The 13,908-nt window shown below is 43.1% G+C and overlaps 1 protein-coding gene across 3 annotated transcripts in view; it reads right to left on the bottom strand.

Annotated features, from left to right (window-relative positions):
- Nucleotides 1–789: 789 nt before the first annotated feature.
- Chrnb3 (cholinergic receptor, nicotinic, beta polypeptide 3) overlaps nt 790–13,908 on the bottom strand; it is a 31,020-nt gene continuing 17,901 nt past the window's right edge. The window contains exons 3-6 of one of the 3 annotated variants that reach the window (NM_173212.4): nt 13,694–13,738; nt 7,111–7,220; nt 6,024–6,906; nt 790–3,860 (exon numbers count right to left, since the gene is read on the bottom strand). In NM_173212.4, the coding sequence (NP_775304.1) occupies nt 3,726–3,860; nt 6,024–6,906; nt 7,111–7,220; nt 13,694–13,738 (1,173 nt within the window). In that variant the 3' untranslated portion in view covers nt 790–3,725. The remainder of the gene's footprint in view (nt 3,861–6,023; nt 6,907–7,110; nt 7,221–13,693; nt 13,739–13,908) is intronic. The other 2 variants (NM_027454.4, XM_030243231.1) reach the window with 2 other exon arrangements.

Below are 13,908 nucleotides of genomic sequence, written 5' to 3'. Positions count from 1 at the left end.
CATTAAATAAGCCTTGTCCACACACTCAGCCCTATTAGACACAGAACTGGCACAGGTAAGGAACTAACCCTCACTGAACAGAACAGTCAAGAACAATAATGTTTGAAATCACATAGTGCAAAGAGAAACACCAGGGACAGGGAGGTCTGTGAGGTTGTGTTCTGTGAGGACCACCTCAGGGCAGGGGGTGGCAGGTGAGAACTGAGAGGCAAACAATGAGGTCAACTCAAGCATCTGTCCATCTGTACATGTCTTCCAACACCCAAGTGATTGGGATCAACTAGCAACTTCTGCCTACAGATTTTTCTTCCTATACATGTGAAGTTAAGATGTGTTCACTTTCTTTTGTATTTATTTGTCTCTCTGTGTATGTGTGTGTGTGTGTGTGTGTGTGTGTGTGTGTGAGAGAGAGAGAGAGAGAGAGAGAGAGAGAGAGAGAGAGAGAGAGAAAATGTATGTATGTATGAGGAGAGGGAGAGAAAGACTGTGTGTACATTTGCTAAGGCATATAGGAGGGTGGTGTTGAAGGATACCTAAATGGGAGTCAGTTCTTTCCTTCTACCAGGTGGATTATGGGTATTAAACTCAGATCCTCTGGCTTGGTAGACAACTGCCTTTACATGCTTAGCCCTCTCTCCACCCATAAGATTTCATTGCTTTAACATTATCCTTTGGAATACTCTCCCAGGATCATTGCAATATGTAAATATTTATCCTTTTCTATATTTGAAATTATTAATGTCATCTCCCACTTTAGCTGGTAGTAAAAGTAAGCCACATACACACACGTAGGCTTAATCTTTTCTTTATTTGATTCAACAGAAAATATTTGTTGTGGGAAATGGTTCGTGCTGGTATTTTTCCAAATGTAAAGCTAAGCTCAGATCCAAACATTTTTTTTCTAACATTGATACTGCACTTTTCCTAGTGTAATCACACATCAAATGTGATGAATTAAAATCAACCTGGAGGAGGGGGAATAATAACTATTCGTTCTTTTATCCACAGTATCATTCAGGAAGTCATAGCTAAGCCTTGATTTTTATCACAATGTCTACCCTCAGGGAGCCACAGAGCAGACCACACACACCCTTCAACACTACCTGCCCAGCAAGGAACAATGCGACTGTGAGGACCATGGGGTTGAACACTGAGGAAGCTCCATAGCAAACCTCCAAAAGATAGAGTACAGGACTGAGGAGAACTTCAAAGGTCACGAATGCTCACCTCGTTCTGCTGACCCACAAGCTAAAAAGTCCTCAGGGAGACAGCGTGTGTAAGGCCCACTGCTCACACCACTGGTTAGCCACAGAGCTAGGACCAGCAATCTGTGTGACCTAGCTCTTGTTCCACTGTGTTTATCCATTTCTTTAAAAATCCATCTCGTGTGCTGGATCTTGTGGGCACACTATTGGCAGCGAGGTGGGAGAGCCGTGTAGTCTGTGCAAGGCGATCTAAAGAACCTGAAGCAGAGATTCTCCTTCGACTGGCTGTGGTTGGACTCAGTGGGAACTCCAGATCAGGGTTTACAGCATTCCCGCTACAAAGGCACTTAAACACCATTGGAAGAGTCCAAACAAAAGACTAGTTAGAGAAGTCTGACCAAGGGCTGACCCCGCCATGGGCAGTGAGGGGTTCATGCAGGCTGCTTGCCAGGGTTGGAAGCATGATGCTGGTAGTCTGAGCGCAGAGTCTCCCGCTGTGCTATCAGCAAGAGCTCCTACCCTCCCTTGCTCACACAGACTGATACAGCTAGAGAGGAACCAGCTGCAGAGTTGGGACCAAAGGCTGGGACCACACCGGAGTATGCAGGCAACACAAATTGGACTCAGGGGAGGGGGGCATTTAAAAATAAATAATAAGGACCTGATGTGGGGGGATAGGGTGAGGGAGTGGGTCTAGGAGAAGTTACAGGGGAGGAATTTGGGGTAAATAGGATCAAAATATGTTGTATGGAATTGTCAAAGAATTAAGAAACTATTAATTAAAGAATTTTAAAAGTATGAAAGAAGAGTCAACCGGTTAGTTAATAAACAAGGAGTACAGGCCCAACAATGACAAGAAATTTTATCAGAAATTTTTAGAGACAAAGAGAGAAAATGCAGAACAGAGATAGTAAGAGAAATAGAAAAGAATCTGCATAGCTTGAAGACACTAGTCATCGCGTGCAGAGAGAAGGAGATGGCAGAGAGGAGAGGAGAAGGGGAGGGTGGAGGGAATAGAGATAGAGATGGATGGGGGTATCATTCTCTGCTCAGGCACAGTGTGACATGTCTAAGACTGAAGATAAGAAAAGCTTAAGCTATTTAGGAAGAAAAAAAATAATCAGACTAGTAGGAATAAGAGAACGCAGCGCTTACTGAATGTTGCAGTTATAGTAATCTAAAAATAAAATCTTAGATTAGGGTTTTTTAAATCTCAGGGATAAACTGCTTAGAAGAACCGTGTCTCAAATAAAACAGAGCACATGGGGTTTCACTGAGGTGGAAGAACAAACTCCTTTAACAAAGCCCAGGAAGGACTCAGAAGCAACGGCAGCAAAGTAAATCTGATAAACACTTCCTGACTGTCCTGGAGGAGCATGGGGTGGGATGAGGAAAGGAGGGAGACACAGGGAGAGGGGACACAGGTGGAGGCAGAAAACTCTGTGAAAACCGGTTCTGTCTGTGGTGGCTTGAATAGAAATGGCCCCCATGAGCTCCCATACTTTAGTACTTAGTCATCATGGATTGTCACTCCTTGAGAAGGATCCAGAGGTGTAGATTTGTTGGGGGAAGTATGTCACTGGGGGTGTGCTTTGGGGTTTCAAAAGCCCACACCAGTCTCTCTCTTGCTGTAAAACTCTAGGCTACCTCTCCCAACACCATATCTGCCAGAGTGCCACCATGTTTCCCACCGTAATGAAAGTGAACTAAACCTCTGCACCTGACCTGTTGCCATGGTTACAGTGTCTCTTCACAGTAATAGAACACTGCCTAAGACACCAGCCAAAACCATAATCAAAGAACATTTAACACTTTTAATTTTCTAAGAGAAAAAAAAAAAAGACATGCATTAATGAATGCAGTTCTAATAGCTAATGGCTATTTTTCTGGTGTAGTTCCTACCTGTATTAGAAAAGTTTACAATGCAGTGAACAAACTTCCAATAACCCCTGCCTTAGAGAACTGTCATAGTCATTCAAGGTCATCTTCAATGACCCTATTTATGGGACATTTGTTGACAAGTGGCATCTTTGACCTGTGTGGCAAGAGTTGTACCTGTGTAATTCCTGAAACTGTTGTCAAAACGTGTTCAACCACACTGCTAGAGAAGTACCACATGGCCCCAGTGTGCAGACAAGTCGATAAGGGGCTGGGCAGATACTAGGAGTTCAGTGGATGGACAAAATCAAGAGTTTAGGGATGAGCAGATGTAGAAGTCTGGGGGATGGGCAGATGCAGTAGTTCAGGGATAGGCAAATGGAGCATTTCGGAGCCTCCCACACAACAACATGACATGGAGACTTCTCTGAATTGCCCAAATACATCTCTAATGGCAGCCACCATCACACTAGCTCAAACCCACGTTTTCTCAGTTTCCTCCAGTCACAGAAGGCTCCCAGGACAAGGCAAGGGCACCACAACTGTTGCATGCAACTCCTTTCTGTGAACACACCAGCAGCCCTCAGTTCTAGGTGGGATTCTCTCTATGTGTGTCTTCTACATGGATCCAGAGAGCAGTTCCTAATGGAAACGATGTATCCACATCTTCAAGGCTGGAATAAAAATCAGGACAGAGCCCAAAACCGAAGCTGTCAGAAAGAGCCAGAGGAAGATGCGGTCAAGAACCTGAGCCACGAATTTCCAGTCTTGAACAACCTGCAAAGGAGAAAAGGGGATCTTTCACTCAAGAGGCTGAACTCATCAAGGGTTGCAAATAGAGCAATATTGGATTTGTCTCACTTTTAAGTTTTCAAATGTATCTACACATCACTGTTGGTGTAGGCTTGGATTCTATCCAGAGAAGTTGTTCATCACACCTCCAGAAAATAGCTTGCAAGTTGACTGTTTAGGAACACTTTTCAACAGTGAAGTTGTAAAAACAGAAACTACAAGATTATTTGGATACTTGGAGATAATGCTGATCGAACACAAATAAAGCAACTGATTTTATTTTTATACAATGCTTCCTGGTACTCCTATGAAACCAATGACAAACTGATGTCGTTTTTACTTTTATATTTTTTTACTTTTTTTTTTATGGTCCAGCCACTGCCTGCCTCCTGACAAACCAATGTCTTTAAAGCACTTGTAATTAACTGTCATGGGATTTTCCTCCTACTCCACAAGTGGGTGTGGCTCCTAATGATCTAGTAGACAGCACTGAGAAAGAGAAAAAATGGCAGGTATTGTAAGAAAGGGGTCTATGAATTATTTAGTTAGGCAGAGACATTGCAGGAGAATGGGTACCAGCCTGGAGCAGCAGGTCCAGGAAATAGAAAGCCATGGGCTGAGAAAATCTGTGAAAGAAGCATGGGGGCTCACCTTTCAAGGGACAGAGTACAGTTTCTGCACCTGGTCTGAAGCTGGAGGAAGGAGAGATCCTTCTGTGTTCTAGGGACACAGGGTACCATCTTCCCAGGAATCTCACAACTGTATGAGCAGCAGATCCCCTGAGCCTCATGAAACCAAAACTCTGTCTGGGGAACTCCTAATCAGTCAGTGTGCTCAGTATCTCCAACTGCGGTGCCTGTAAACAAGGACTTAGTAAAGGTGGAACAGAACACCAGGCCTGCCCACTCACAGGAGGGAGGCGTCACGCTGTCCTAAGGTTCCCAAGTCTAGAAACAAAACCGTAGCATAAATCACACATGCAAGAGGACAGTAAAATGTTAAAATTAGCATTTTACTGCAATAATTCATAATCCCTTAGGTAATGGGATTATTAATGGTTGTGTTCCGCTTGTCTTTGAGTTTCCCAAAGTCTGTGTCCTGGTCATATTTTAAAAAAAATCCCACTTAAGTGTTTTTGCTAATATTTACAAAAGATGCAAAGAAATAAAACAGAAATTCCTTCCCTAATAGCTGAAGTATAACTGTATGAGCTGGTATTTCCCTAGTCTCTTTAATCAAAATTTATAATTGTATGAAAAAATATGATGAACAGTTAAGAGAGAAAGACAGGGGGTGGGGATTTAGCTCAGTGGTAGAGTGGTTGCCTAACAAGCGCCAAGTCTCTGGGTTTAGTCCTCAGCTCTGGAGAGAGAGAGAGAGAGAGAGAGAGAGAGAGAGGGGGAGAGGGAGAGAGAGAGAGAGAGAGAGAGAGAGAGAGAGAGAGAGAGAGAGAGAGAGAGAGAGAGCGAGCCCAGGCTGAACCTCTGAAGACACAGTAAATAGTAAAGCATGCTTTTTCATAAGCCTGTGTGAGAACCTTGGCCAATTTTTCAAGAATTTTTCGAGCAAAATGACTTCGCCTTGCCTGCAGTTGGTGTGAAGATAAAGGATGCTTTTGTTGTGGCTTCATCATCATGCTCCTCAAGGTAGGCTCCAGAAAAACAAAGGTCTGGCAAAGTAACCTGTCCCACGGAATAGAGATAGGTCTGTGCTCAGAACCGCGGTGCCTCTAAACCTGGTTTTGAAACAGACTCTCGATCCATGAACCTTGCTGATCTCAAACTGCTGGCACCCCCAGCTTCCTGAGTAGCCAGGATCCCAGGATCGAATCACTCAGCTTCACTCTTGTTTTCTATAATGAGTACACTAGGTAAGACCAGGACAACCCATTTAAAGGTGCAATTGAGTTCTTGAAAACAGATCTGAGGGATTATGATGAACAGCGCTGAATCTGTAACTGCTTGTTTTTAGTCATTATACTTCTGTGAATTTTTTTTCTTTAAAATTTTAATGCTAAAGCTCGTCTGACTTGTTGGGCTTGTTCTATATGGTTTGTGTGCAGAGAGTAGCCATTGTTAACAAAGAGCACCGTCTGCTGTAACGCACACCTCCTTCAGTTACAGTCTTCCCACCTGGCAGAACACTCACCTGACTGATGAAGTGTTCCTTCTTCACATGCCTCGAGATGTATCTGATGGACTCAGAGGCCTTCTCCAGGAAAGCGACCAGAACTCTTTCTCCATCACTGGTAGGAGTCTGCTTCTTTTTCCCTGGAAATTTCCCCCTCACGGTTCCCTTACTCTCCGTTCCATCGGGGAAAGAGAAGCGGTCCCTGGGGTCCTTCATGCAAAGCCATCTCGGGAGTTTTTCCAGAAACAGCCTCTTCACCCAGGGGGCCATGGGATGGTACGTTGAGGAAGATCTGTGGTGGACATTAATTACAAAAACCGTGACAATAATAGACAGCGTGACAAATATCATAATGAAGAGGAGGTACTCCCCAATGAGAGGGATGACTTTTGAAGAAGACGGGATTATTTCTTCGATTACTAAAAGAAACACTGTCAAAGAAACCAAAACCGAGGTGGATAAGGAGAGTTTTTCCCCTTCGTCGGAGGGTAGGTAGAACACCAGGACCGTGAGAAAAGACAGCCCCAGGCAGGGGATTATCAAAAAGAGGGTGTAAAACAGGGGCAGGCGTCTCAGAACAAAAGAGTAGGTAACAAACGGATAGGAGTAAAAGCCTTCTCTTCTGTTGCCCTTCATCCCCTTTGCATTTAGTATCTCCCACTCTCCGTTATCAAAAAAGTCTTTCCGGTCAACGTTTTCATTGATCAGAATGAGGTCGACCATGGTACCATCGTAAGTCCAGGATCCGAACTTCATTGAGCAGTTCTGCTTATCGAACGGGAAAAATGTGACATCCATGGTACAGGAACTTTTGTAGCTGGCGGGAGGAGTCCAACTGACGGTTCCGCTGGATTTCACAATGGCCTTGGTCATGAGAGAGCCCTCAAAACGTCCGTCAGCACTGCCATGAAAGTGGTTACCCGTTAGTGAATGGCTGAACACTCACTGTTTGGAGGCAATCTACATTGCCTTCTTTTCCTACCATAATGTCAAGTCATGTTTTACAGAGAAACCACTTTAATACATAGTTAATTCTTCTGCCCAAATCAGACTTTCTGCATCTGGTGTTAGTCTGACCAATGCGGTATTCTTTTAAGATACTTACTTTTCAAAGAGAACTATGTCAGGCAGCCAGAGCGACTCCGATGGAACCTTTATCGAATTAATTCCACCATAGTCTTCGGGATTCCATCGTAATTTTTGGTCTGTCCATTCCTGTGTGAAATGGGTATGCAGCAACTTTATTCTGAAAATTCAATACCAATTTCTTCAATTTACCAGCCCATCATTTTGTTACAAAAAGAATTTTTCACCCAGGTTAAAACGTGGTATCCTCTCTAGGATTCAGCCCTGCTTCAGGATACATCGTAAGCCAGCCTGGCCTCCGAACCTCCACATGCCCATGTACCAGCCAGTGAAGAGTCAAATCTCAAAGGGCATCGATTCGTGCTTTGTGTTTTTCCTCTTTTCTCTTAAGAAACAAACAAACAAACAAACAAACAAACAGCCACAGCTGTGTGGGGAGGTGCATGTCTCTAGTCCCAGTACTTGGTAAAGTAAGCCAACTTGCTTTACTCAGTGAAATCCTTTCTAAAAATTAATAACCATCTCATTCGGTTTATTCCAGGATTGTCTATTGAGATTTAAGTCCCTTGACAATGGGAACGTATGATCTTGGCCTGTTACTGTGAAAGGGTTCGCTCTGTTGACCATTCCTAATGGTACCTTTATAAAGTGCTAATGGACAGAGACTTAACTTTTTATACTTTATCTAAATTGATTTTGTAAACTCCTAATTAGCATTTTAAATTATGTCCTTAATATTCTGGGCTCCATACGTTTAATTTTTTTCTTCAAGCACTAGTGTGAGGCTTCCCAGAGAACAGTGATGCCATCTAAGTCATTAAAAAATCAGGAATTGGCAGATGGGTGACTTAATTGGATGGTAAAATACTTAAATATGTATGATACCTTCAAAAGTAAAATATCGCTTTCTAAATATCTATGTTTATACCCATATCTTTGTGAGACTCTCAACTTCGATCAAAGTTTTTTTTTCCAGTAAATAGTGGTCAATTCACGGACTCATAACTGTTCAAAGTGTTCAGAATAAGTGACTAGGACTGGCCAGTGATAAATAAAATATCTATATCAACCTCTCCCAAACCCTGCCACCCCACCCATGGCTCAGGGAACATCACAAAAGAGGGGACCGAAAAAAGTGAAAGAGCCAGAGGTCAGGGTCAAAACAGTGTCTTCTGAACATGACAGGACGATGCTCTCCTGAACTCATTGTAGCTGTGGTTGTTGGCACAATATGTGCTCAGGATGAAGCCAGTTGGTGTTCCTGTATAAACGGGGAAAGGATAACCAAGCTCCCACCCCACCTCAGTAGTTAATGACAGTGATGGCTGCTAAGGGACAAAGAATCTGTTTTCTTTAGGGGTACAGTTCCTAGTAGGCCAGCCTTGCTCCAGTGGATAGCCCTACACCCATGTCTATAATATAGATACACAGGTACCACTAATCAGACTCAGGGTTATAGAAAACAAAAAGGCTATAAGAATAAAAACATACACTGAGTCAGGGGATCCTGCAAAGGGTGGGGAAATGGAAAATGAATATAAATCAAATACACTGTACACAAGTATGAATTTCTCAGAGCATAAACCTATAATATTTTGCTTTGGATTTAATGTAGTCAAAGAAATGAAGGCATGGTTTGGTGTAGAAAGCTGATGTAACACTGTCTTTTGTATTATTTCCTGTTATTTTTGCAGCTTATATGGATTTATTTGGGGCACAAGGGACACATGTCCAGTTATATCTGGCATTTTCTTCTGTGTGTTGCTTAAACAAATACTGGTTTGTTATCTTTAAACAAAGTTCTAGGGTGGGAGGGGGAGGAGCCATTGAGGTTCTACTCCTAGCTGGGGGAGGTGGGGAGTCATTGGCAGTTGATGGCTGCTGGAGGAAGAAAAGAAACTTTTCTCTTCTTTTCAGTATGGCTATGGTACATTGCTTATGCCCCAGTGGATGGCCCGATACAGTGCAAATGTAGGCAATAGTAATTGGATTCAGTGACTATATATATCTCAAAGAGGTCGTGTGTGCGGGGAAGGCCAGAGTTGAAGTGGGAAGTGAACAGTGGATATGACCAAGACATAAGGCTCCTATAGGAAGTCTTCAAAGAATAAATTAAAGTATTATTTTTAAAAAATAAGGGCTGGAGAGATGGCTCAGCAGTTAACAGCACTGGTTGCTTTTCCATAGGTCCTGAGTTCAATTCTAGCAACCACATGGTGGCTCACAACCAGCTAAAATGGGATCTGATGTTGTCTTCTGGTGTGTCTGAAGACAGTGACAATGTCCTCACATATATAAAATAAATTTTAAAAAGATAAAATAAAATAAAATACCCCGGAGCTCTTGACTCTAGCTGCATATGTATCAAAAGATGGCCTAGTCGGCCATCACTGGAAAGAGAGGCCCATTGGACACGCAAAATTTATATGCCCCAGTACAGGGGAACGCCAGGGCCAAAAAGGGGTAGTGGGTGGGTAGGGGAGTGGGGGTGGGTGGGTATGGGGGACTTTTGGTATAGCATTGGAAATGTAAATGAGCTAAATACCTAATAAAAAATTTAAAAAAATAAATAAATAAACTTGAAGCTCCTGATAAATAGTAGGATCTCAGCAAACGTGACATCTCTCTTCTTTAAACAAGGGAGACATGGCCTTTGGCAATTTAGAATCTGAAATAGTTAAAATACTGTATAACTGTGAGAAGGCCTGCTTAGAAGACTAGCTACTTAAAAGCCAGACTAATTAAAGCATTTATAAGATTTTCTCAGCATTCTTGAGATTCTCTCTGTTTCCTTAACTCCACTTGTAAGAGCACACACAACTCCGTCCTTGTGACTGCTTTGCGTCCTTCTGAGAGACTCTCAGAATCATCAGAGAGTCCGAGTCTCAGAAATGTTCACGCACATTGACATTTTTTATTTGCTTCTCTTTACTTTCCCCTCGTTGGTCACTGAGAAGTCTGTTCACAATAAAATTCCCCGCTCTGCCTGGATCTGCTGAGGGTGAGATAGTCAGTGCGGCACCGCTGGCTAAGACTCTCCTGTCCCTCATGTGCCACTACCTCTTCTAAAACTTTAAAGCAGTTATTCAAGGTCTCTCTATAAGCCAGGCTTCGCTCAAATGCAGGCACCTAAGAGTTAACTCTAGAACTAGGGGTGGGGGTTGGAGGAGCTCTGGTTTATCTAAAACCCAAAGTTGCTCCTATGCGATTAAGGCTTCATTATGCTTTTCATGTTTAGCCATGTGGACAGGTGACCTTAATCTGTTACATCCCATCAAAAAATAATTTAGATTTAGCTCTTCTGCAAGATATTTGGGGCTGCTCGCAAATGTGCTCTTGTAAGCTACCAGCAGGAAGAGCAAGAATTGAAGATTGCTTTATCCTTGAGTCTTCATGAGGAGTTGCTTTCTTACAAACCTAAACTTCTGCTGAATATGCTGGATCCTATATGAAGAGAAGGGATTTGGCAAAAAAATAGAATGTACACTGTGTTTTAAATCATAAAGCTATGAAGTATTTAATCTAAAAATATAAAATAAGTTTTGTCTAGGTTTAAATAATGTTGAAAGGGATTTGAATGTAAATGTACCTAAAAGATTTTCTGTAGTCAAATTTTCATAGACTGATGTTATTAGAAACCAGTTTGTGCCTAAAGCAACATGGCTTTCTTTTTTAAAAGAGTTATATGTTTACTTCTGTGTGTGTCTATAGTGTATGCCACACATATGCAGGTGCCCACAGAGGCCGGAAGAGACCTGGCTGATGTGTAAGAGTAGCAAGCACATTTAATCACTGAGCCATCTCTCCAGCCCAATGAATAAGGCTTTCTTTAAAATACTTTGTTGGCCCGGCCAATGGTGGTACATGTCTTTAATTCCAGCACTCAGGAGGTAGAAGCAGGCAGATCACTGTGAATTTTAGGCCAACCTAGTCTACAGAGCTAGTTCCAGGACAGCCAGGGTTACACAAAGAAACACTGTCTTGAAAAACAAACAACAACAAAATACTGCTCCACTCTGCTCTTCTATTTACTAAACTTGTATGTCTTGTGCTGAATTTGCAGTACCTTTGACTACTTCAGAAACTAAGGTCTTTCAAAGCAACAATATTTTAGACTACCTTATTGACTCAAAAGTAAAGAGAGATGTAGGTGTCTCTACGATGAAAAACAGTTAGCTGTGTGTACAACTTGAGTTGAGGAATGGGAAAGATAAAACATGAAAAACTTTTAAAATTAAAACTTTATGAAAAGACTTACAGAATTAAAAACTTGTAAGCCCAAAGCCCGCCAAGTGACCAGTTGAGCCCTCTTTTTATGTACCATGAGCTTTAGGTCAAACTTTAACATATAAACTGGCTGGTAAAACTTGATAATTCTACTATTTCTAAACAGTATGATTCAGGTGGAACTCAGTCATTTCAGTAATCTGTTGATTTAAGTGTGTTCTGCCTTTATTTGTCCTGACTCAATAAGCATTTTTATCATCTACAAAATGCACTTGCTCTCCAGAAAAGAGTTTTATTGGCACTTATCAACCTCTTTCTCTTCTCTTCTCTTCTCTTCTCTTCTCTTCTCTTCTCTTCTCTTCTCTTCTCTTCTCTTCTCTTCTCTTCTCTCTTCTCTTCTCCTCTCCTCTCTCTCTCTCTCTCTCTCTCTCTCTCTCTCTCTCTCTCTCTCTCTCTCTCTCACACACACACACACACACACACATACACACGGGGAACAGATTTTTGTCCCAGGGACAAGGAACAGACTAAACTGAACTACAAGATGGATGGTAAACAATATCTTCAGAGAAAATTGTTTAGAGACAAAGGGGGAAAATTATCAGACTCAAAATAAAATCATACTAGGCATGGTGGTCCAAGCCTATAATCCCAACACTCGGGGAGCAGAAGGGTCATGAGTTTGTGGCCACTGAACTATCTTGTCTCAAAGCCAAGAGCAAAGTCTGACGCTGCTCCTGTGACCTGAATGAAGCTATATGTAAAGTCTTCACTTTCACCCCTCCAGACCATGAATACTAACAGATTCTCAGCTTGCTAATGTGGGTTTGTCTAAGAACCCCCTAAATTTTCTTGAATAAAAAAAAGGGTAAAGGATGAAAGCATTTCAGAAACGCTGTTCAAAGGGAACTGAGGCGAGCCCCCAGGGGAGTATTTCTAAGTCAGAATAATTGTTCTTACTTTCTGCCCTCCAGCAGCAAGATCAATGGGGGCAAGGGGGGGGCAGATAGAGATGTAAAACTAAGCAGCTGCCAGAACTTACTTTGCTTGGGATTTCATTGTATCACAGAATATGCCCTGTTAAGTGGTACTGAGTGCAGTGGTGGTCCCCAGAACTGTGAACTCTCAGAGACTAACTCACACCAGCTGCAGATGGTGCTGGGAAAAGAGATGGTGTGGGCATTCTGAGGAGACAATGCTTACAGCTGAAATGGGATGGATGAGGTGTCAGGGCGTGGCTGGTGGGGCAGGGCAGGGAGAGGGTGGTGGAGTAGTGTGTGGGAAGGGGCTGGGAAGCAATAAAGAAGGGTGAATGGATGGAAATGCATTTGGACCTTGAACACGGTGGTGCAGAATCTAAGGGGTCATGACATTGCCCTTCCTCGTGTGGTTTCAGCAAGTCTGCTGATAAGATATTTATGGTCCCGGGGGATTTGATTACGTTCTGAGAGTTCAAAGAAGAAAGACAAACAAGTCTGCAAAATAAAATCAATAGAATAAAAATAGGTCCAGCTAGAGGGAGCCCTGTGCGTGTGACAGTTATGCTTTGTACAGGTCAGTGGTTGGGAGGAGCCCTCATTGGCTAGTACGGGAAGCAAAGGAGAAAGGGAGAGAACTGAGTGCTTTAGTCTTCGTTTTTCTTAAGGTGTGCCGGAATGTTTGGGAAGAGTTTCCATTGGTTTGCTTAGGTGTGAGAGAGCACTGTGAAGTCATGAGAATGATTGGGGAGACTGTTCATGTGGTTCACAAAACCCACTCCTACCTGGTTTGTGGGACTTGTGTTTGACCTTGACACCCATGTGAGACATCTGCTCTTCTTTCGAGCATTCCCTGACTTTCCCCCCATCTCTGTGGTAACTTCATGTAATCACAAGCCTTATACAAACTTACTAATGATGTTCATCACCTTACAGTAACTAGCCCTCTCCTGTCTCCTTGAAGACAGGGCTGGGTTTTATCTTCCCTAGTCGCCTAAGATCTTGCACAATACCCGTCACTTAGCAGACTCTCAAAGTCATTATTGGTCACCATCTGTCCAGTGTCACCGCTGCCCCATGCTGCCCCACCCCTGAGAAACAGCGCCACGGGAAGATGCATACCCACACAGTAACAGGGCTGCTCTGCTGTGATCACACCTGAAGTTAAAATAGACCATTCCCTTGCATTCCTAAGTCCTGCCTTAAGGAATCCAGCATGGTTTCTAGAGAACTTCCAGATGGCAGCGTGTGTAAATAGAAAGCAAATGTCAGTGCAGCCTGGGCTGGCTGGCACACACAGCCTGGGACTGGTCACAGCCTGGGCTGGCTGGCACACACAGCCTGGGACTGGTCACAGCCTGGGCTGGCTGGCACACACAGCCTGGAACTGGTCCTCACCTGCTTCAGCCACACGTTTGTTGTCATCAGCTGATTCTTTTCATCCTAAGAAAGAGACAGTTTAAAAGGCCATACGCTAAACAGAGTCTCCAGAACACATCAGGGTAGCTGCACAAGTTAACTGATAGCAGTTACAGTGGTATGCACAGAACCTGTGCAAGCCCAAGGAAGACTAAACCCCAGTGTCGAGGTGGGCACGGGCAGCAAATTCCATT

This window comes from Mus musculus, chromosome 8 (assembly GCF_000001635.26).
Source record: "Mus musculus strain C57BL/6J chromosome 8, GRCm38.p6 C57BL/6J".
In the NCBI taxonomy this organism is placed as follows: Eukaryota; Metazoa; Chordata; class Mammalia; order Rodentia; family Muridae; genus Mus; species Mus musculus.
This window is presented reverse-complemented; position numbering and strand designations above follow the sequence as displayed.